The 21,833-nt window shown below is 40.6% G+C and overlaps 1 protein-coding gene across 10 annotated transcripts in view; it reads right to left on the reverse strand.

Moving 5' to 3' along the window:
* Positions 1–21,833, reverse strand: part of Atp9b (ATPase phospholipid transporting 9B (putative)) — a 255,789-nt gene that overhangs the window by 232,880 nt on the left and 1,076 nt on the right. For 9 of the 10 annotated variants that reach the window (XM_028872015.2, XM_028872021.2, XM_028872020.2 and 6 more), the window contains exon 2: positions 3,977–4,150. In XM_028872015.2, coding sequence (XP_028727848.1) covers positions 3,977–4,150 — 174 coding nt within the window. Of the gene's footprint in view, positions 1–3,976; positions 4,151–10,727; positions 11,204–21,833 lie in introns of those variants that run through there. The other variant, XM_028872023.2, reaches the window with a different exon arrangement.

The raw sequence follows: 21,833 nt of genomic DNA on the forward strand, positions 1-21,833 counted from the left end.
TCAGAAAGCCAGAGGGCCTAGATAAATGTTCCATAAACTCTGAGTGACCACAAATACCAGTCCAGACTACTATACCCAGCAAAACTATCAATCACAATAGATGGAGAAAGAAAAACATCCCAAGATAAAACGAAATTTAAACAGTATCTATCTAGCAATCCAGTTCTACAGAGCATGTCAGAAAGAGGTTCAGTCTAAAGAGGTTAACTACACCCAAGAAAAATAAGAATAATCTCAGACTAGTAAATCAAGGGGGTTGGGAGGGGATCATAATAAAATAACAGGAAACACTCCTCATTGATAACTCTCAATATTAATAATATCAACCCCCATATATAGAAAAAAAAGGACAGACTAACAGACTGGTTTAGAAAATAGGAGCTATTCTGCTGAATCCAAGAAACACACCTTACCATCAAGGACAGACATCACCTCAAGGTAAAAGGACGAAAAAAGATACTGCGTGCAAATGGACCAAAGCAGCAAACAGGTACAGCCATTTTAGTATCTGACAAAATAAACTTCAAACCAAAACTAATCAGGATAGGAAGGACACTACATACGCATCAGAGCAACAATCCACCAGAGGACCTTGTAATTCTAGACCTCTAGGCATCAAACACAAGGGCACCCAAGTTCATAAAAGAAATACTACTACAGCTAAAATCACATATTGACCTTCACACAGTGATAGTGAATGACTTTGATACCTCGATCTTGCCAACAAAACAGGTCATTCAGACAAAAATTAAACAGAGAAAAGCTAAAGCTAAATGGCATCATAAATTAAATGGACCTAGCAGCTATTTACAATTCACCCAAACTCAAAAGATTATACTTTACTCTCAGCAGCTCATGTTACTTTCTCCAAAATTGACCACATACTTGAACGCAAAGCATGTCTCAACACAAATTAAAAAAAAACTGAAATAACCCCTTGCCTCCTATTGACCACCCTGGACTAATACTGGCTGGCTATCCACTAAAGAAACAACAGAAGGCATATAAACTCATGGAAACTGAACTCACTTTTTGAATGAACATCAGAAAATATTCTGTAAGAGGGAAAAAAAGCAAAAAAAAAAAAAAAAAAGAGAGAGAGAGAACCAGAAATCAACAAAACAAGAATCAAACATCCTGCTGACAGGAACAAAGCATGACTCATGACTCATATAGTATTCCACTGAGAACACTCAGTCAACCTAGATATAATGATACGAAGAGCTGAGGATGTAGTTAAGTTGGTTGAGAACTTGCACAAAGCCTGGAATTAGATGCTATGGTGTGACTTTGTTGGAGTAGCTGTGGCCTTGTTGGAGGAAGTGTGTCACTGTGGCAGTGGGCTCTGAAGTCTCCTTTGCTCAAGTCTTGGTATGTGTGACAATCAGTTTACTTCCTGTTGCCTGCGGGGTCAAGAGGTAGGATTCTCAGCTACTTCTCCAGCACCACATCTGCTTGCATGCCACCATGTCCAACCATGATGATAATGGACTAAACCTCTGAATTCTAAGCCATCCCAATCAAATGTTTTCCTTTATAAGAGTTGTCGTAGTCGTGGTGTTTCTTCACAGCAATACAAATCCTAAGACAGATGCCCACCACTGCTAAATCTAGATGTGGTAGTACAGGCCTATAATGGCAGCATTTGAAATATAGGAGAAGGATCAGAAATGGAAGGCTATCCTTGGCTACACAGTGAGTTGGAAGCTAGCCTGAGATTTTTAAAAAAAAAAAAAAAAGACCCTGTCTCAAAAAACAACAACAAAAAAGGAAATCAAACAGCTGAGCATGGTGGCTTATGCTTGTAAATTCAGCACTCAGGAGGCTGAGAACAAAGGATGGCCACAAGTTCAAGGCAAGTCTGGGCCTCAGCGTGGTTTCTAGATGTTCAACCTGAACTACAGAGTATATACTGCCTCAAAATAACCTACGAAAGGCAAACCAAGACTTGAAGCATTCTATACAACTTACTTGTATTCCTCAAAATTCCTAGAGTCAAAAGATCAGAACTAAATAACTGGCCCAGATGAAATCAAGAGTGGAAAGCCAAACCACCTAGATGCTACAACAAGGATTCCAAGGACTGAGAGAAATGGACCACAAAGAACACTGCTCAAAAACAGATAGCAATGAATATGAACTTATGACTATACACAAAGTATTGAAACAATGTTAAATTTCATTAATTTTGTTACTGGACTGTGACTACATAAGAAAGTACCCTTTTCTTAAGAATACTGAAAAAACAACTGGGTGGTGGTGGTGCACGCCTTTAACCCAGCACTTGGGAGGCAGAGCCAGGCAGATCTCTGTGAGTTCAAGGCCAGCCTGGTCTACAGAGCAAGATCCAGGACAGGCACCAAAACTACACAGAGAAACCCTGTCTCGAAAAAAAACAAAACAAAACACTGAAAAGAAAAAGGAATACTGAAGAATTGAGATTTAAGAAGAAATGAAGTAACACAGTTCAAATGATTCAAAATAACAGCAAGAAAAGGAAAAACTAAATGTGGCCAAATGTTTAAATGTGATCAAATGTTTAAGAACAACAACCAAAAAAAAAAAAAAAAGCAAAAGTCACCCTGGAGTCATCTGTACATTTATTACATGTCCTATAGATTTAAATTTAATTCAAGGGAAACAATTAAAAGTAAAAGAAAACAGACAAAGAAGACACCAAAAGTTTTCAAATAATCCTTGAAAGGGAAAAAAAAAACTAACAATCTAGCAACATTCATTTTGTAAAGAGAGTTATAAACTTCTGTTACCAGGAATGTTAAACAGTGCTCACTACTGACCTCACACGTTAGACAAACCACAGGATGATGGTTGTAAGAAAGTTCATGCTGGGGTAAACTTAAAAATTAAGTCATCAAGCAACTGGTGGTGGTGCATGGCTTTAATCCCAGCACTCAGGGGCAGAGGCAGGCGGATCTCTGTGAGTTCGCGGGCAGCCTGGGCTACACAGTGAGTTCCAGGACAGCCAGGGCTACACAGAAAAACCCTGTCTCAATAATAATAATAATAATAATAATAACAACAACAACAATAAATAAAGCTCTTAAAAAGCAAAAATTATCCAAAGTGATACCTACAAAACAGCAACAATAAAAACCCACAGTCCCTGATCTGCTGAAGAAGGTAATCTATAATTAAATATGTACCCACAAAAAAATATTCCAAGTATATTGGGATTCTGGCTATTTAACCTAGATTTTTTTTCTGTAAGTCACAGACAAGTTCTAAAGGGATAATGACAAGAAAGACAGTCAAGATAAATTTGTTTGTTCTACAAGCTTTACCCTCCTTCATGGACCAAGGTTAAAAATCCAAGGGCGGCAAAAGTCCTGACATAAATATTGAACTACAGAGAGACAGTAAAAGCCGTTAATCATTTGACAGGCTCTGCTTAGCTCCAGGGAATCACTCATCTGTTGGATGTGCCAGCCTGTCCCTGGAGTGCCAGGGGACTCGGTGGCATCTGCACTTTCCTCTACCAGGCTCCAGTAAGGCAGTCAGAGCAGGTTAACATTGCACTAGGAAAACACTTGGAAATCTGAAGGTTTTAACTTGGTGATTTGCTGGGGAAACAGAAGAATCTTATTCTCAGTCAAAGCATTAAAGTTGAATAATGCACATAATTACATTGTTTCTAAATTATAATTTTAAAGTTCATATCTAGAAAAGGATTTGTCATTTACATTGATACAGCAAATAGAATTAATTATACTATACATCAGCAACAAAATTATTAATTTTCTCCAGGTTTTCAACATTAACATTTCACACAAAATAATAAATTGTGTTCTCCTTTTCAGATCAGCATCCTCTGGTGTGGATTAATGTTGTCAGTACACTCCATAATGAGGACATTTTCTTTAGATTTCATACCAACATATACTGATACATCTAAGCAACTGAATTTCTATACATACTCTTTGTGCACATGATAATCAGGTAGCAACAGATGACGAACCTGGTACAGAGGAACTTCCAACCACCACAGACAAACCACTCTAGTCCTCTTTTTCTTCGTGTGAGCCTGGCTCGAGGTAATGTGTGGTAATCACTTTCATCATTCTCAAACCCTTCTTCAGACATCATCAGTGGCATTTCATCCAAATGGGCAGACTCATCCTCCAGCTGGTACCTAGTTAAAGGTAAAAACAGAGAGCTAAGTAGTCTTGTTACAGTGTGTGTCATCTAGGATAATGTCGGGCCACGGTTTACAAATCACCTGTGGTGATGCGAATGGGAATAGCCTCCAAAGGCTCATGTTTCAATGCTCTGTCCCTTGTTGGTTGAACTGTTTTGGGAAGGATCAGGTGTGGCCTTGTTGGAGGAGGTGTGTCACTGGAAGTGTGCTTTGAGGTTTCAAAAGCCCATTTCTGGCCCAAAATCTCAATCTCTCTTCCTTCCTCCCTCCCTCCCTCCCTCTCACCCCCCCCCTCTCTCTCAGCCTCCAACCTGCAGATCAGATATAATCTCTCAGCTACTACTCCAGTCCCATGCCTGCCTGACTGTTATTAGGTTCCTGGCCATGATGGTCATAGACTTACCCTCTGAAACTGTAACCAAGCCCCCAACTAAATACTTTCTTTTGTAAATTGCCTTGATTATGCTGTCTCTCTTTTCAAAGAAAGAGGAAAGTAATTAAGACATCACCTTTTGTTTTTCTCAAAACTAAGCTACCTTCACCCGAGACAAACCATTGTACAAACAAGCAAACAAACAAGCAAAAACAAAACAAAACAAAAAGTCTTACATAACATTGGGTGACTAAATGACCAAGGCTTGTAGCTAGAAGTTTTCCTGTGTCTTGGCCGTTTGGTCCCAAATAAACACACAGAGGTTTATATTAATTACAAACTGTTTGGTCTATGGCTCAGGCTTATTACTAACTAGCTCACTCATCTTAAATTAACCCATTTCTATTGATCTATGTATCGCCACATGTCTTGTGGCTTTACCTGTTCCATTACATCTTGTTTCTCAGACAGCGCTGAGCATCTCCTCTGATCCTACCTTCTTCTCCTTGTCTCTCTGCTTAGATTCCCCGCCTGGCACTATTCTGCCTCACCACAGGCCATAGCAGCTTCTTTATTAATCAATGGTAGCAACACATATTCACAGTCATCCCACAGCAAAGGCTGTCTAACACCCAACCAATCACTACATTCAGCTTGATAAGAAAATAACCTAGAATATTACTATTAGCCAAAAATCTACATCTCTAAGATATATTACATAACTTTATAGTCACCAAAGTTCTAGAAAGTGACTAGTGACTTTCGGAAAACATAGTTGTCTGTACAATGAGGGGTCTGGGCACCATCCCTGGGTGTGTTGTCAGAGCTAACATCATGCTATGTCCCATGTATTAAGTGTCTCTGTCATTCCCTTTGCTAAACTAACACTCAATGAAAAAAAAAAAATCTCAACAACTAGCATAAGTTTTCAAGTTCAACAGTCTCTCAATGTGTGTACATAAGTGTGTAGTACATGTACATGTATGAGTGCATGTGCCTATGTGTGTGTACACACGTGTGCATGCATGCATGTGTGTTACTGGGGACTGAACCTAGGACATCATACATGCCAGGCAAGTGCTCTACCACTGGGCTACCACCCAACCAGTACTCTTCTTCAAAGAAAAGCAGCCTAGCATCCATACTGCCACATCACTGTTCTCAATCACAGATGCAATCCAACACTACCTTTTTGATAACAATCCATTTTTCAGAAACTATAATGATTCATCAACTGCATTTCATTTAATTTTACAATGGGCTTCTATGGAATGCATCATCTCCATTTAAAGTTAATGAAGCAGACCTTCATTATTGAAGTTGCTATGGTCAAATGGAAGTCATTCAAGCTGAACTTCCACCCTTTTGTCCCAGATCTATACAAAAGACAAACAGAACCAGTAAGAACCCATGAGTACAAGAGACAGAGTACTTAAATTTACTCTCCACATAAAAGAGAAGAAGCATTCCAAACTGACTCAGCTGACAGGGTGTAGAGGAACATGGAGCAAACATCTGCAAACTTCTCCAGAAGAAAACGGAAGCCCCAAGACAGAGAAACTATATTTGTAAAAAGCCAAAGGAAAGACCTATACTGACCCAAAACACAGCTCCCACTTCAAAGAAATGGTTTGTCTTGAGTCAAACAGGAATGACCACTGTCCAGGAACATGGATTTTGGCTGCCCATAAAGATATGTTCCACCACAGAGGCAGATACATTAAGATTATATTCTTATGAAACGAAGAGTTCATAATCTTAAGTCGTTGACCAAACCCTGGGAGACCATAGGTAGGCAGCTCTCAGCAACACAGGTAAAATCTGCTGCTAGATGCTATTTCATGCTTAGCTTTTAGACTGCTGGAAATCAGTGATCAGCTAAGTAAGCATTTTAAAGGTCTAACCTGTACAAGGAAGGTTAGGCAATAAATATAATTCAATATATACACAGAGGCAAGTACTCTCTGAACTGTTTCTAATAACAAGGGAAACAGCCTCAGGAATTAATAAATGAGAACATGAAATCTTAAAAGTTTCTGCCAGCAAAGGAGAACAATCAGCAGTGAACACAGCCTACAGAATGAGGATGAGCTCGCTTTTGCCAGCTACACTACAGACAGGGTTGTCTACACTACATAAAGAACTGTAGACATCACACACAGAGAGAGGGAGTGTGCTGCCAGTCAACACAGGAGCTTATGAAATGAACACACAGTCCTCAAAAGCAGAAACACAACGCCCTGGATGTACTTTTAAGTGTTCAACATTGTTAGCCATTCAAAATTACTTCAAGATTCCGTCTCACAGCAATCAGAATGGCATGAGAAGAGATACAATAAATGATGTGAAGAATGTGGGACAGTGGAAGTTGTATTCGTTGCTGGGAGGAGTGAAAACTAGTTCCGACATTACAAAAATCAGTATGCATGTATGTAGACCACAATGGAACTTACTTCAGCTGTGAAAGAAAAATGAACTCTGTAGGAAAATGCACAGAATGGGAAGTATTACAGCGCATGAGGCAACTCAGACAAAAACTGCATGTGAGTGGGGACAAGTACGGAGGCTGTAATACCAGAAAGTGGAGCACGAGAGGAGAAGGGGCCGGAAAGAGGGAGAGGGCAACAGCAGACATCAGAGTGGGAAGAGGATAAGCAGAAGGGCACAAATGGAGGACAGAGGAGGAGGAAGAACCTTCCAAACTGTTTGAAAAGGCTGATGTTAAAATGTTAAAGGGATTGGGTCAGACACACAAGGGGAAAGAAATGACTAGTAATGGCACTAAACCCGTTCAAGATCAGTTGGCGCTGGGTCTGCAGCACCCTACCACTCCATAAACTTGAGGCTCTAGCCAATCATTCAGTTTTGCAGAATCTTGAACACAGCTATGGCTTTCCTTGTTTTCTGGAAACTTTAGTCTATGCCAGACAGAACACTATTCCAACAAAACAAAACATTCTCAGATGAAGAAAAATCAGGACAGCATTTTGTCAGCAGCTCCACCCTAAAAGAATGCCAAGCAAGGTTTCAAGATAAAAACAGTATCCAAAGGACATTCAGAATTGTAAGAGCAAGAAACAATAAAAAAGAGATCTTCAGAAGTACACAGGACTTTAGGTAAAACTGGCAGCACTGTGTGGCTGGGTTCCCACTGTCAGCAAACGTGAAGACAAACAGCAGCAGTAGAGTAAGAAGGTACAAGGCCCTCTAGCTTACCTGAGTGTTAAGCTGACAGTGTTCAAGGAACGCTGTTAACTTAGCTATGGATATTGCAACCCTCAGAGTGGGGCTTCTCAACAGGGACATAGTTCACATGGTGACCACATACTCCTTGTGAAGTGTTGTCCTGTGCAAACAAAATGCATGCACACCTAGTTCTAAGTACTAAATACCAGCAGCATCACCCTTTTTTTTGACAATTAAAGTATCCCAACAATGCCTCTGTGCAGTGTCAAAAAACTTCTGGAGTACAAAAATCACTTCTTCAAGGAAGTACCTTAAATAAAGGGATATGTACTGCTAAAAAATAAAAAATAGAAAATGACATGATATGAAGACTACTCCAAAGAAAGCTAAATAGCTGTGTTAACTAAGACAACTAAAATATTCTTTAAACATTTAAATATTTGTATGTATGTGTTTATGTGTGTAACTGTGCCACACATATACACATGTGTGTGGGAGGCCAGAAGAGGGCATCAGACCCCTTGCAGCTGAATTTACCCAGGGTTGTTAGTGGCCCAACATGTGCTGCAAACTGAATTCTGGTGAGTCATCTCTCTCCAGCCCCCAAAACAGTTTTTTTGACCAGCCAGGACTAAAAAGGTCAATAAAATACAAGAATCTTAAACAAGCATGTACCTAGTTCAAAGCACAGCAACAGCACTGATACAGAGCAAATGTAAAATTGACAAGCCTTCTCTCAATGTTTATAGAAAAAAAAAGGATGAGAATCAAAAAAAAGAGAAAGACACTCAATACTGTAAAGCAATCTGACCTAAATACTATTTACCTAAAAACAAAGAAAAACAAAACCTCTACCAATAACAGAATACCATTCTCCTTAATTCACTCACAGATCACATCATGGGCCATGGTACCAACCCTATCAACTCTAAAATAACTAAAATCATACCAAGTATATTTGCTCATCAGAAGGTATTTTTTTTAAACAATAACAGAAAGATATCTTCAAAATCCACAAATACTTTGGGGAGGCACAAATCAATCACCAATGGGCCAAAGAGGAAAATCTAACTGCTTACACAAAAAGACAAAACAATTTCTTTCAAGAATCATATAGACATGGCCTTGCTGACCTGAGTGGCCTACAATTGTCACCCAGGGCCATGGTGTTGTCCAGGCCAGGGCTGCTGCCAGGAGCAGGAGACCATGTCAGTATTTGAGGACCAGGCTGCTGCCAGAGCCATACTGATCCAAGCAGCCTGGGTCTGGGGTGATGTCCATGGCTCCTGTTACCACCAAGGGTTCTGTGGATGCCCAGGGTCTAGTAAGCTACCTGAGACCACGTTGGGTCTGAGGGCCATGCTGATCTGGGTACCCCATGCTGCCACCAGGGCTATGGTGACATCGGCCCTGAGCTTCGGCCAAGGGCCATGTCTGGGTCGGGGGTCCCACTGCAGCTGGGGTCTGTGATGATGTCCATGGCCCATGTTAGCACAGGGAGTCACTGGAACCATGATGTGCTGAGCCAGCCCCGCCCTTCACTGGCCCTACCTTTCGCTGGATACAGCAGCAGGAGTTCTGATGACACCCCCCCTCTACCCCTGTATGCCCCCTACAGTAATCCAGAGGGAAAGGGCCCTGCACCTCACCTGGACAAAACATTAGAGCTGGCTCACAGTGGGTGACCTGGATCTGAGGACCCCAGAACAAAAGAACTGCCCCCCCCCCTTGCTGCAGGCTGCATTAGGTGAGCTACCTGAGGCAGTGCTAGAGAGCTCGCCTAGGCAGTGACAATGAGGGAAAGCTGGCAGGCTGGCCAGCTACCACCCAGGCCCAGAACCAGGGCTGTGAGTTAATGGTTAACCCCCACATCCATTGAATCTATGAACTGTTGGAGCATGTGAAGGGGATGAACATTCAGATCCAAAGAAGCAGGATCTCCATGACACACGACAATAGGATGTGTGGGAGGAGCCCCAGTGAGAGCCCAGCAAGATTGTTTAGCAGCAGCCAGAGTCCTCGAGCCAGACCAATGACACACGTGGCAATGAACACTTGAAAGTAAAGATGAATAGACTAAGAGGTAAACTGCGTGACTCAAGAGCCACACTACAGCATCTACAATGAGATTCTTCTCCCCTTTTTTTTTGGGGGGGGGGGTGTTTTGTTCATTATGTTTGGACTTTGGTTTTTCTTCTAAACTTTGTCTTGTCTTGTGGGGAAGGTTGCAAGGACAGAGATAGGATGTGAGGGACGGGGAGATGAGTGGGATCGGGATGCATGATGTAAAAGCCACAAAGAATCAATAAAAGTTAAAAAAAAAAATATATGGAACAGAATTTCTCAACCTATGGGCCCTGATCCTTTCACAGGGGTTGCATATCAGATATCCTGCCTATCAGATATTTATATTATGATTCATAACAGTAGCAAAATTACAGTTATGAAGTGGCAGCAAAAATAATTGTATGGTTGGGGGTCACCACAGCATGAACTGCATTAAACGGCTGTAGCCCAGGAAGGCTGAAACCCACTGATCTAGAGTATGTGTGTCACTTACATTACAAAGCAGAATGCAAAAGACCTCCTAAGGGCTTCTTCAACTAGGAGGTCATAGAGACTAGACACTGACCTGACCTCTGCCAGGCACCAGGCCAGGCACGGCAGACACCTGTACTCTGCAGTACTGAAGAAGAGTGGGGGGTGGAGGCGTGAACAGTTTTTACAAAATATATATATATATATATAAGCAAACACTATGGACGACAAATGAGTGAAGGCAATTCACAAAGAAAAGCAGGTAAACTCACATAACTATGTTTAACCACATTAGCACTTCTGCACTAGACACTAGGTACTAGGTACCCGCATGTGCTACACTTGTCCTAGGCAATGAGCACACAGCGTTAAACAAGCACACATGCCCTGCTCATGTTAAGTCTATAAGCACACAGGACAAAACAAGTAAACTAACAGGTTACTGACAAAGAGAGATTCAGAAAGAAAGCAAACCCAGCAAGTCTTCCTGTGATGGTGATCTTAGTTGTCAACTTGATGGGAGTTAGAACCTCCTCTGCCTACATCCATGAGAGGAATGTTTCAAGGGAGGTCTGGTGGAAGAGGAAAAACACATTCTCCGTGTGTGTGCATCCATCCCATAGACTGAGGCCCCATGATGAATAACTAGAAGAAAACAAGCTGGATACCAATATTGTGTCTCTCTGCTTGGTGACTATGGACACAATGTGGCCATGAGCCTAATATTCCTCTCTCTCCCAGTGAGGACAGACATATGGTCAAGGACCAAAATAAACCTTTTCTTCCTTAAATTGTTCTTAACAAGCATCATCACAGAAGAAAGATAAATAGCAGTGTGCTTCCCAATATACTGGAAAACAGTCACCCAATGGAGGGTCTTCAAGCAGAGATCTTGAAGATGAAGGAGGTACCGGAGCAGCAATGTGTTGATATTTTATTTGTGCTCTAACAAATAAAACCTGCCTATGGATCAAAGGAAAAAGCCAGCTACTATATTAAACATAGAGATCCCACAGTGGTAGCACACACCTTTAATCCTAGCATTGGGAGGCAGAGATTCATCCCAATCTCTGTGAGTTCAAGGCCACAATGGGAACAGAGCCAGGCGTGGTGGCACACGCCATTAATCCCAGCACTAGTTAACCATAGAGGTCTGGAGGTCTATACAGACAGGAAGTGACAGAGGGGAGGAAGTAAGATGGCAGGGCACAGAAAGGTATATAAGGTGTGAGTATACAGGAAGTAGCTCTCTCTTGGGCTGAGGATTTCCTAGCAGTAAGAACTTGTGGCTGGCTTGCTCTATTCCTCTGATCTCTCAGCTTTCACCCCAATATCTGGCTCTGAGTTTTTTATTAATAAGACCATTTAGCAAATCGTGTTACACAGCAATGTGCAAGTGTTGGAGATGCATCTTCAAAGCACATGCAACAACACTGATACAGAGTAAATGTAAAATTGACAAAGCCATACTACTCCAAAAACTGTTATCTCCATGTTTGCAGAAAAGAGACAGACATGGACAAGATGCATAGTGCCAGGGAAGCACCAGAAAGGAGTTTCAGTCTCATTTCAAATTATCATTATTCATTAGAAGCTCTAAGCTTGAAAATAATTTGTCTCCAAAAAAGACTTTAAAAATGTGCTTTGCCTTATTTGTCAAGTGGATAAAGCAATTCTTCTGTTGTTGCTGTTTGAGATATGACCTTCCTATATAAATCAGGCTGGCCTAAAACTCACTTGAGACCTTACTGCCTCTGGCTCCTGAGTGGTGGAATTACAGACATGCATCACTACATATCACCTAGAAAATGAATTCTTAACATTCAGCGTGGCTAATAGTCTTGGATAGACTTTCTTCATTGCTGGTATGAGTAGTGAACAATTCATGCAGATGTATTATAAGCCTTTATGTCACTACACAGTAATATACAGCTACTATAACTGCAGGTTCAAATTAGCCATGCAATTAAATGTGCAGAAATTTACCTACAAAGACAGACATAACTGCACTGGCTGTTTGAAAGACGAACTAAGGAAACAGAAAAAGTTTTAATACCCATGACCAAAGGACTGGTTAAACAGACAATGGAAGGCTGAAGTGGTGGCTCAGTGGTTAAGAGCACTTGCTACTCTTGCAGAGGACTCAGATTCAGTTCCAAGCACTCACATGGTAGCTCACAACTGTCTATAACTCCAGTTCCAGGAAATCTGACACCCTCTTCTGGCTTCTATAGGCACCAAGACACACATGGTATACACATACATACATGCAGACAAAGCACTCATACACATAACACTAACACACACATACATACATACACACACACACACACACACACACACATATGCATAATGGCCTATCATATTGTTAGTACAAGAGAAAAAAAACAGGGAAAACTAAAGAATCATGGGAAAGGAAGGGGGCTCCTAACCGTTGCTGACTGGGGATCAAGAGGGTCTCCCAAACAAAGTTATGAACCTTGTTAGCAGTAAAAACATGTCTTGGTTTCCTTATGACCTGTTTATAAATAAGAATATTTCTTTGAACTCTGTGACCTATACTTTTATCTTATGAGTCTATAGACTATCAGTGCACCTCAGAAACCACCTTATAAGCTCATTCTTTTGTTTGGGGTTTTAGATGGGGCAGGCGGATGTTTTTAAGACAGGGTCTCAAGTGACCCCAATTGGCCTCTGACTCACTATGTAGCTGAGCATAATCCTGTATCTCCTGTATTTGTCTCCATATCTCAAGTGCTGGAATTACCAGAGTACACTGCCAGGATAATGTGTGCCACCAGGGTAGTATGCACCACCATAGTTTTAACAGTGCTAGAGACAGAAACCCGGGCTTGTTTCACAAGAGCTAGGCAAGCACTCTAAGCAACTAAGCCATATCCCCAACCTATGATCTCATTTCCAAAATAACGATTCCTTAGATAAGTTTACCAAAACTTACTTTTTTGCTAAATCTTTTCATTTCTTACCATACTATAATTTAAAAAAAAAAAAAAAAAAAAAAAACACAAAATTCATGTGGATAGTTTTTATAGAGAAACTTCAATGAGACTCTGTTTTGAGAAGTCCACACCCACTTCAGGACATGTAATACTGCCTTCTTTAATTATACATGTGTATGCATGTCTGTATACATGTGAAGGTCAGAGGGCAACTTTTAGGAACTGGTTTTCTCCTTCCATCTCCTCAGGCTTGCATAGTGAGGAGCCCTCTCACTGCCCCAATACTATGTTTTACCTTTTTTGACAGTGTCTCACTACATAGGACAGGCTGGCCTGGAACTCAGAAACCAGCCTGCCTCCACCTCCTCTGTGCTGGGATTAAAGGCGTGTGCCTGGCATCTTATGTTCTAAATGGTTGGCTTCAATCTTGACTTAACCTAAGTCTGACTCTACTTCACACTGACTCAGCCTGCAATTCTTTTCTGCCGCCTAAGTCAAGCACCCCAACATTTTCCATGGAGAGGTCTCTGAAAGGAACTCCTGAGGCTATAAGCAACAATGTAGGGTCACATCTCCTTGCTCTCACTGCAGGAAGAATGATGATGTGTAAGACCTCTGTTAAGTGTAAGTACACTGGAAGAAATAGCATCAATTTCTCCCCCTTTAAACATTCCCTCAATCTGTCAACTCATCTTAGTGGCTCTATATAATCTTCTACAAATTACATTTTAGGTGATGGGGGGGCACAAAGGAGTCTGAGGCAAGTATTTTCCCCTTAAAAGGTCCTTTTATACTTTTCTGCATAAGATTATGTCTTTCAACAAACTTTCTAAATAAACTAGAAAAATGAATATTTATTCAAATTACAATCAAAATTCAGAACACCAGTTAATACACATAAGATTTTTTGGGTTCTTTTTTTTTTTTCATTAAGGTTCTCTCAATGATCATGCTGCAAAAGTCACAGTCTTACCAACTTGAATGCAGGAAGAGCAGCCTGATGAGCTCTAGAAGCTCAGAATATAAGCAATACTAAGTTTAGTAACGTAGACTTCAGAAATGCAGCCTTTGAACTGGCAAGCAATTTGTTCCCTCTCCAAAGCAATTTTCCTATTGTATTGAAAATTTTACTTCGGTATTTAAAAACAATAAGATGATGAATAATGGATTTTTTTTTCCCCAGAGGCAGGATAAGCAGAGAATCCTAAGTGTCTTTGTTGCCTGGTGTCATACACACTTAATTGGTTTGTCACTCAAAAGAAATCAACGTTTCCAGCAATTAAGTATAATTCTGGAAACATTTTTAAAATGAGTAAAAACAATGTGAACAAAGAAAACAGAACAGATGACACAGACCCAAGTGTCTCATTCGAGAAGGAGGACACGCCACCTCAGCTGCTGCGACAAGCAGAAGTAGACTGCTCAAGGACTGGAGGGCACAGCATCTCCATGGGTCTAAGTGAAAGAAGGCCAGTGCAGTGGCGAGCCTACACTTACACGTTACCTTGAGTGTCTGACAGCTCTGCTGCTTCAAAATATTCTTGAGAATTTATATTAAAGAAATTAATTTGAAGTGCAACCTAATGCTTGAAACTTTAGAAAAGAATAACATAACCTCCTTTGCCTCCGTGCTAATAAAATAGAAAAACAATGCAACAAGTAAGTGCTGTATGAGGAAATTGCAGACCCTGTCAAATGGAGCTGTGTAGTTCAACTGTGTCACTTATGAGTCATTAAGAAGCAGATGAGAAACTAGGCCTCTCAGAGGAATGAATGCTCTGCCCCTTGGCCATGAAAAAATGGCTTATGGAAGGTGGAGGCACAATTAGTACAAAGAATTCACCAAATGCATGAAAAGAAGACAGGATTTAGAGAAACACAATGATAACCAGCAACAGGCGAGTGCTCAGAGGTTATATCAAGCCATGGGGTGGTTGAAGTTCTTTTAGTGCTGTTAAAGGGAAGTTTCTTGGTCTCATAATCATGGACCATTTAAGTGGGATCTACATGTGGGTGAACGGGCAGGCACCTCATTATCTTCCTGAGATGTAAATTTTATACACCTTAAGTTGGTTTTTGAGTCTGGTCATTTCTGTAAGGTACCACGGTCATTGGTGGTTGGGCTCCAAACGTCTTCATAAGATACTATGGGTCACTAGAGATCAGGCATGATTATTAAAGTGTGGGTATTCTGCTTTTATTCTGAGCCTTTTGTCTCTATACTCTCCAAATGTGTGACAGAAGCTTAATGACTCAGTGTCAAGAGACAGGGCTGCTGTGGGATAATGCTGTTGTACACTGGTTTAATAAAACACTGACTGGCCAGTAACCAGACAGGAAGTATAGGCGGGATAAGCAGACAAGAAGAGGCAGGCTAAGTCAGAAGACACCAGCCTGCCGTCCAGGGAGCAGCATGTAACAGGCACACAGGTAAAGCCACAGAATAGTGGCAACATATAGATTAACAGAAATGGGCTGAGTTTAAGTGTAAGAGCTAGTCAGTGGTAGGTCTGAGCTAATGGCCAAACAGTTTTAATTTAATATAAGCTTCTGAGTGATTATTTTATAAGCGGCTGCGGGGTCCGTAAAACTGGGTAGGATAGGAGAAAACTTCAGCTACATAGGACCTAACCTGAGGTATTTCTGTCATGAGATAGCCTCAAAAAGGGCGAATGCTATCATAAAGGAGGCTTCCTCTCTCCTGCCCTTGTGCCACACAGAAAAAACAAAAAGACATGCCAGCATTAAACCATCTTGACACTGAACCATGCATCCTTAGAACTATAAGAGGGCAATTTCTACCAGGCAGTGGTGGCGCACACCTTTAATCCCAGCACTTGAGAGGCAGAGCCAGTCAGATCTCTGTGAGTTTGAGGCTAGACTGGTCTACAGAGCTAGATCCAGGACAGGCACCAAAACTACACAGAGAAACCCTGTCTCGAAAAACCAAAAAGAGGGCAATTTCTGCCCTTTATAAATTATCTAGACTCAACAAACAGACTAAAACTAAACTAATGGTAAAACAGTAATGACCAGCACCACTATCATCACAGTAACTAAGGAAACAGTACCAGAAAAAATGCCATGGTCCTGATTGAAAAAAACAAGAACAAAGAGGAAGACTAGCCAGTCCCTTGAGCTGGGAAGTAATCACAACCTTGAACTAACTGTTCTTTTTTTTTTCTTTTTTTTTTTGTCTTATAAATTTTTTTATTATTTTATTTCTTACATGTATGGGTATTTTATCTGCCATGCATGTCTGTGCACCATGTGCATGTTTGGTGCTAATGGAGGCCAAATGAGGGCACTGGATTCCTTGGGACTGCAGTAACAGATGATTGTAAGCTGCCATGGGATGCTGGGAATCAAACTCAGATCCCCTAGAAGAGAAGTCAGTGTTCTTAACTACTGAGCCATCTCTCCAGCCCCAAGGAATTAGTGACTTCTAAAAAATTCTATAAGAAACCTAAGAATTCTTTGAATAAAAAAAAAATTATACCAATACTATACATGGAAAGAAAATTTTGAACTAGAATTAATGAAATAATATCCAGCATTAAACACAAAATAAATACAAATACAGAAATTTTAAGGATCATGACCTGTTAGCTCAGGACATAAATTCTAGTTGCCTATAATTGTTATGGACCCTATTACCAATTCTATCTTCACACTAATACTTTAGATGTGAGAAAACTGAGTGAAACATGCCTACTTTGACAAGTGTAAAGGATTTCAAGTTGAACTGTGATCCCTTTCCAGTGAAATTCTTTATTAACTTCTGCAAAAACTTCTGAAGTCCCAAGGAAAATTGTGGGCTGGAGCAAGTAGAAAAGCACCATCTTAAGACTCATTGTGAGACTGAGTGCTCCTGACTGAGACCTGGGCTCATCCCCAACACCACAAACAAGCCAGATCCCTTCAGCTATAATTATCACAGCAAAAAAAAAAAAAAAAAATCATCTTTATAATTACTAAAATATTAGATCATCATAATTATGAAACTTTTAGGATTCAAAAAAATGTATAGATCCTCAAAATAAGAAAATTAGCATTATAAAATCTGTGTTACATATACCAAGAAACACTAATATTTTGCAGATAACAAGACAACACCCATCTGTTCTCAGCATGAGTCTCTTTTTTTTTTTTTTTTTTTTTTTTTTTTTTTTTTTTTTTTTTTTTTTTTTTGGTTTTTCGAGACAGGGTTTCTCTGTGTAGCTTTGCGCCTTTCCTGGAGCTCACTTGGTAGCCCAGGCTGGCCTCGAACTCACAGAGATCCACCTACCTCTGCCTCCCGAGTGCTGGGATTAAAAGTGTGCACCACCACCACCCAGAAATAAGTGATTTTTATATGAAAGAGTAAAGCTGAAGGAATACACTGGTGGCAAAGTGCTTGGCTAGCCTATAAATCCTTGGATTTAATCTCTCTCTCTCTCTCTCTCTCTCTCTCTCTCTCTCTCTCTCTCTCTCTCACACACACACACACACACACTCACTCACTCACTCACTCACTCACTCACTCACTCACTCACTCGATGGAGGGGGGTAAGAAGAGGGAAGGAAAGAGGACAAAAGGTATGTGAAGAATCCCCAACCATTCTCCAGATGTAAAGACCTTACCTGTAAGGTCTGTGGGGCCTCCAAGCTTCAGTAACCAGACACTCCTCTCTCATGCCAACAAGACTAGTGGGAATCTCAAATGGAGGCAAACAGAGCACCCTTGCCCTCTCAGGAGTCGGGAACCTGGCCCTTCAAGGCAGTGTCTTCCACTTTCCCCATGTGCTACTAAAATGGTATCACAGGAAGTCTGGTAAAACTGAAGAATTAAACAAGGCTCAGAGTCTTATCACATAATACCCAAAATTTCAGGATCTCCAGAGACATTAACATCAAAATTATAGATAACAAATTTTTCTGACTTGAGTTTTAAAACTCTATCATTTAAAAAAAAAAATGCTTAAATGGTGTGTTAGGTTGAATGTAACTGGCCTCAATAATCTCATAGGGAGTGGCACTTTTAAGAGGTATGGCCTTGTTGGAGGAAGTGTGTCACTGTAGGAGCAGGCTTTGAGGTCTCCTATGCTCAAGATACCAACCAATGCCACAGACCATTTCCTTCTGATCAAGATGTAGCCAGTACAATGTCTGCCTGCATGCCACCATGCTCCCCAACATTATGATAATGGACTAACCCTCTAACACTGTAAGCCAGGACCTCAGTTAGATGTTTTCCTTTATAAGAGTTACTGTGGGGCTGGAGAGATGGCTCAGTGGTAAAGAGCATTGGCTGCTCTTCCAGAGGACCTGGGGTTCAATTCCCAGCACCCACATGGTAGCTTACAATAGTCTATAACTCCAGTTCCAGAGGATCTAGCATCCTCACACAGACATACATGCAGGCAAAACACCAGTGCACATAAATTATTTTTAAAAATGAGTTGTTGTGGTCATGGTGTCTCTTCACAGCAATAGAAATACAAACTAAGAGAAATGGGAAGTTATGCAGATGGCATCAGTTGGTAAACGGTCTGCCATACAATCATGAGGACTTGTGTTTAGTTCCTACTATCCACAAAAAAAAAAAAACAGAAACAGCATGTCTATAACCGCAGGGATGAGGACATGAAGACAGGCAAGACATTTGAGCTCACTTTTCAGCCAACCTAGCCAACTGGTGAGTCCAGATTCAATTTTTTGAGACCCTGTCTCAGAAAATACAGGGGAGACTTTAATCCCAGAACTTGGGAGGCAGAGGCAGAGCCAAGCAGATCTCAGTGAACTCATGGTCAGCTTGGCATACACAGAGAGTTCTAGGACAGTCAGAGCTACCTAACAGACTCTGTCTCAAAATAAACAAAAACAAACAAAAAACCCAAGATGGAGAAGAACAACTCAGAAAGACACCCAGATAGATTGCTGGCCTACACACACACATACACATATGTACACCCACAAGAACATATACATTACACATATACACAAGCTTCAGTGGGCAATCGTGAACACATGAGTAATGAATGGAAAAATAATCCCCACAAAAAGCGTTAACATGAAGAAAAACCAAGTGGAATTTTAAGGCTGAAAAGGTAGCTCACAAGCAGAACAGCGGGGAGAATTGGCTAACTTGAAGACAGAACGGGAACTGCTCAACCTGAACAGGAAATGGATCTCAAGCAAATGACACACTTTAGGACTTGGGGAAAAAAAGTCAAGAAAAAGCTTCTGAAGTATTACCAATGCCACAGATAAAGAAATGCCAGAGAAAGGGGCTCAAAAAATTCACATAAGGACAAAAAAAATGAACCATAAGAAATCCATGAAAAAATCATAATATCAAACTACTGATCTTTTTTAACGTAGTGAGAGAAATCCCACCTAAAGAGTGAGAACTCAGCTGACAACAGATTTCTCATCAAAACCACAAAAGCTCAACATGGCCTAACTTTTTCAAATGCTGAAAGGATTGTCACTCTCAATTGCAATATAGTTCTTTTCCCTTTCCTCCAGGAATGCCTCCTGGTGGATGTCTGAAAACATACATACCAAACAATATGATTTTTCCTTTACATACACACCTATAATACAATTTAACAATATATGTCTAAAAAGATTGACAGGTTCACTTCTTTTGTACTTGGGAACATTAGTAGGTAAAATGGAATTATTTGAACACTGAAGTTCCATAACTGTCAACATCATGGCGGCCAATGTCAATACAACAACAGTAGAGATAACTTTCAAGAGGCTAATCATCAGGTGACATATGCAGGGCACAGAAATCACATCCCAGACAGGATAGACTAAAAGACTTCCTACAATATCCAGAACAGCACACCTAATTGCTTATTTCTGGAAGCTTCCATTGAATGTTTTCAAACCATGGCTGTTTCTAACGCATATACCTGAAAGCACAGAATGTAAAACTGTAAGGGGGTAGTTATTATATTCCTGAAATTAGCCTTCAGGGATGTTCCTCAGACAAAGGAAAACTAAGAACTTCTCAACACACCTACTCCAAAAGAATCACTATGAAATTGTTTAAATGGAACAGAAATAAGAAATTCTAGAATATCAGAAAAATAGGCAGTCAAGAAAGGGCAAAAAAAAGTATGAGTCAATGCAAGAAACTTTCTCTTCCTGAGGTTTCTAAATTGAAAGAAAAAGCAAAACTTATAACACCGTCAGATGTGGGCTTCCAATATATGCAAGGGAAACATTTGTATACTTTCAAAATGTAAAACTTACATATAACATTACAAGTGCATTGCCAAGGAACTGGACCAAAGGCCATAACAAGGTAAATCTTACATGCAAAACATCAACAGTATACTGCAATGTGTTATGTGTATATATACTGCAATGCCTAGAGCTACTCTAAGTAACTGCTATACAAGGAGATGCTCTGAAACACACTATACATGAGTCAAAATAGTTCTGAGTGCTAACAGCTAGTCTGGGCTAGCCTAGTCTACAAAGACAAACTGCCTCGAAAAAATATTTTGTTCAAATAATCTGAAAGAAGGCAAAAAAAAAGAGGTGTAGGAATGAAAATCAGAAGGAACAGAAAATAAAATGCTACACTTAGGTTCTAATGTATGGAAAATCAGCTTGAATATAAATGCCCTTAATATACCAGCTTTAAAAAAAAAACTTGAGCCAGGGATGATGGTGTATGCCTGTAATCTCAACACTCAGGATGTGGAGACAGGAGGATAAAAAGTCCTAGGCGGTGCTCTACAATGTCAGACCCTGATTCAAACAAGAACAAAAGAAAAGGATGGGAAAAGAAAAAGAAAGAGAGAGAGAGAGAGAGAGAGAGAGAGAGAGAGAGAGAGAAAGAGAGAGAGAGAGAGAGAGAGAGAAAGAGAGAAAGAGAGAAAGAAAAAGAAAAAAGAAAGAAAAAGAAAAAAGAAAGAAAGAGAGAGGGAAGGAGGGAGGGAGGGAGGGAGGGAGGGAGGGAGGCAGGGAGGAAGGAAGGAAGGAAGGAAGGAAGGAAGGAAGGAAGGAAGGAAGGAAGGAAGGAAGGAAGGAAAGGGAAGGAAAGAGTGGGGGAAATGACCCAGATAAACTGAACAAAGAAAATAATCAGAAACAAAGGAATATGACATAATAAAAGCAAAAAAGCAACATTAAACATTGAATCCTGAATATGTAGGCATCAAGCAGTAGTGCTTCAGAATATGTAGAGCAAAACGACTCAAATTATGACAAAAATATACTTTTAAAGGCAGCGCATTTCAAAATAAGCTCCTAAAGTTAATCACTTACAAAACCAGTAATGCAGTGACTCCTCTGGGTCCCATCAAGGAGAACAGGAGAGATGGGAGCTTGGAGTATCCACCTCCGGGCAAGCACTCCAAAAAGAGGCCCCTACAGAGGTCCTGGAACCCTCAACCAATGTTCCCATGAGAGAAGAGAAGACATGAAACACCATTTTAAAGATGAGGAAATTAGGGCTGAGAGAAAGGAACAACCCCAAATCAAACTACCAGTAAGTGCATAGACCGAGATCCAACTCAGTTCTTTAAACATCGTTTGAACACTTGCCCAGTTCGTCTCTCAAAACGGCGAAAAACCAGACTTCCAAAAACTCTTACTGCCCAGCCTGCTGACCCTT

The sequence above is a fragment of the Peromyscus leucopus genome, chromosome 19 (assembly GCF_004664715.2).
Source record: "Peromyscus leucopus breed LL Stock chromosome 19, UCI_PerLeu_2.1, whole genome shotgun sequence".
NCBI classification, from domain to species: Eukaryota; Metazoa; Chordata; class Mammalia; order Rodentia; family Cricetidae; genus Peromyscus; species Peromyscus leucopus.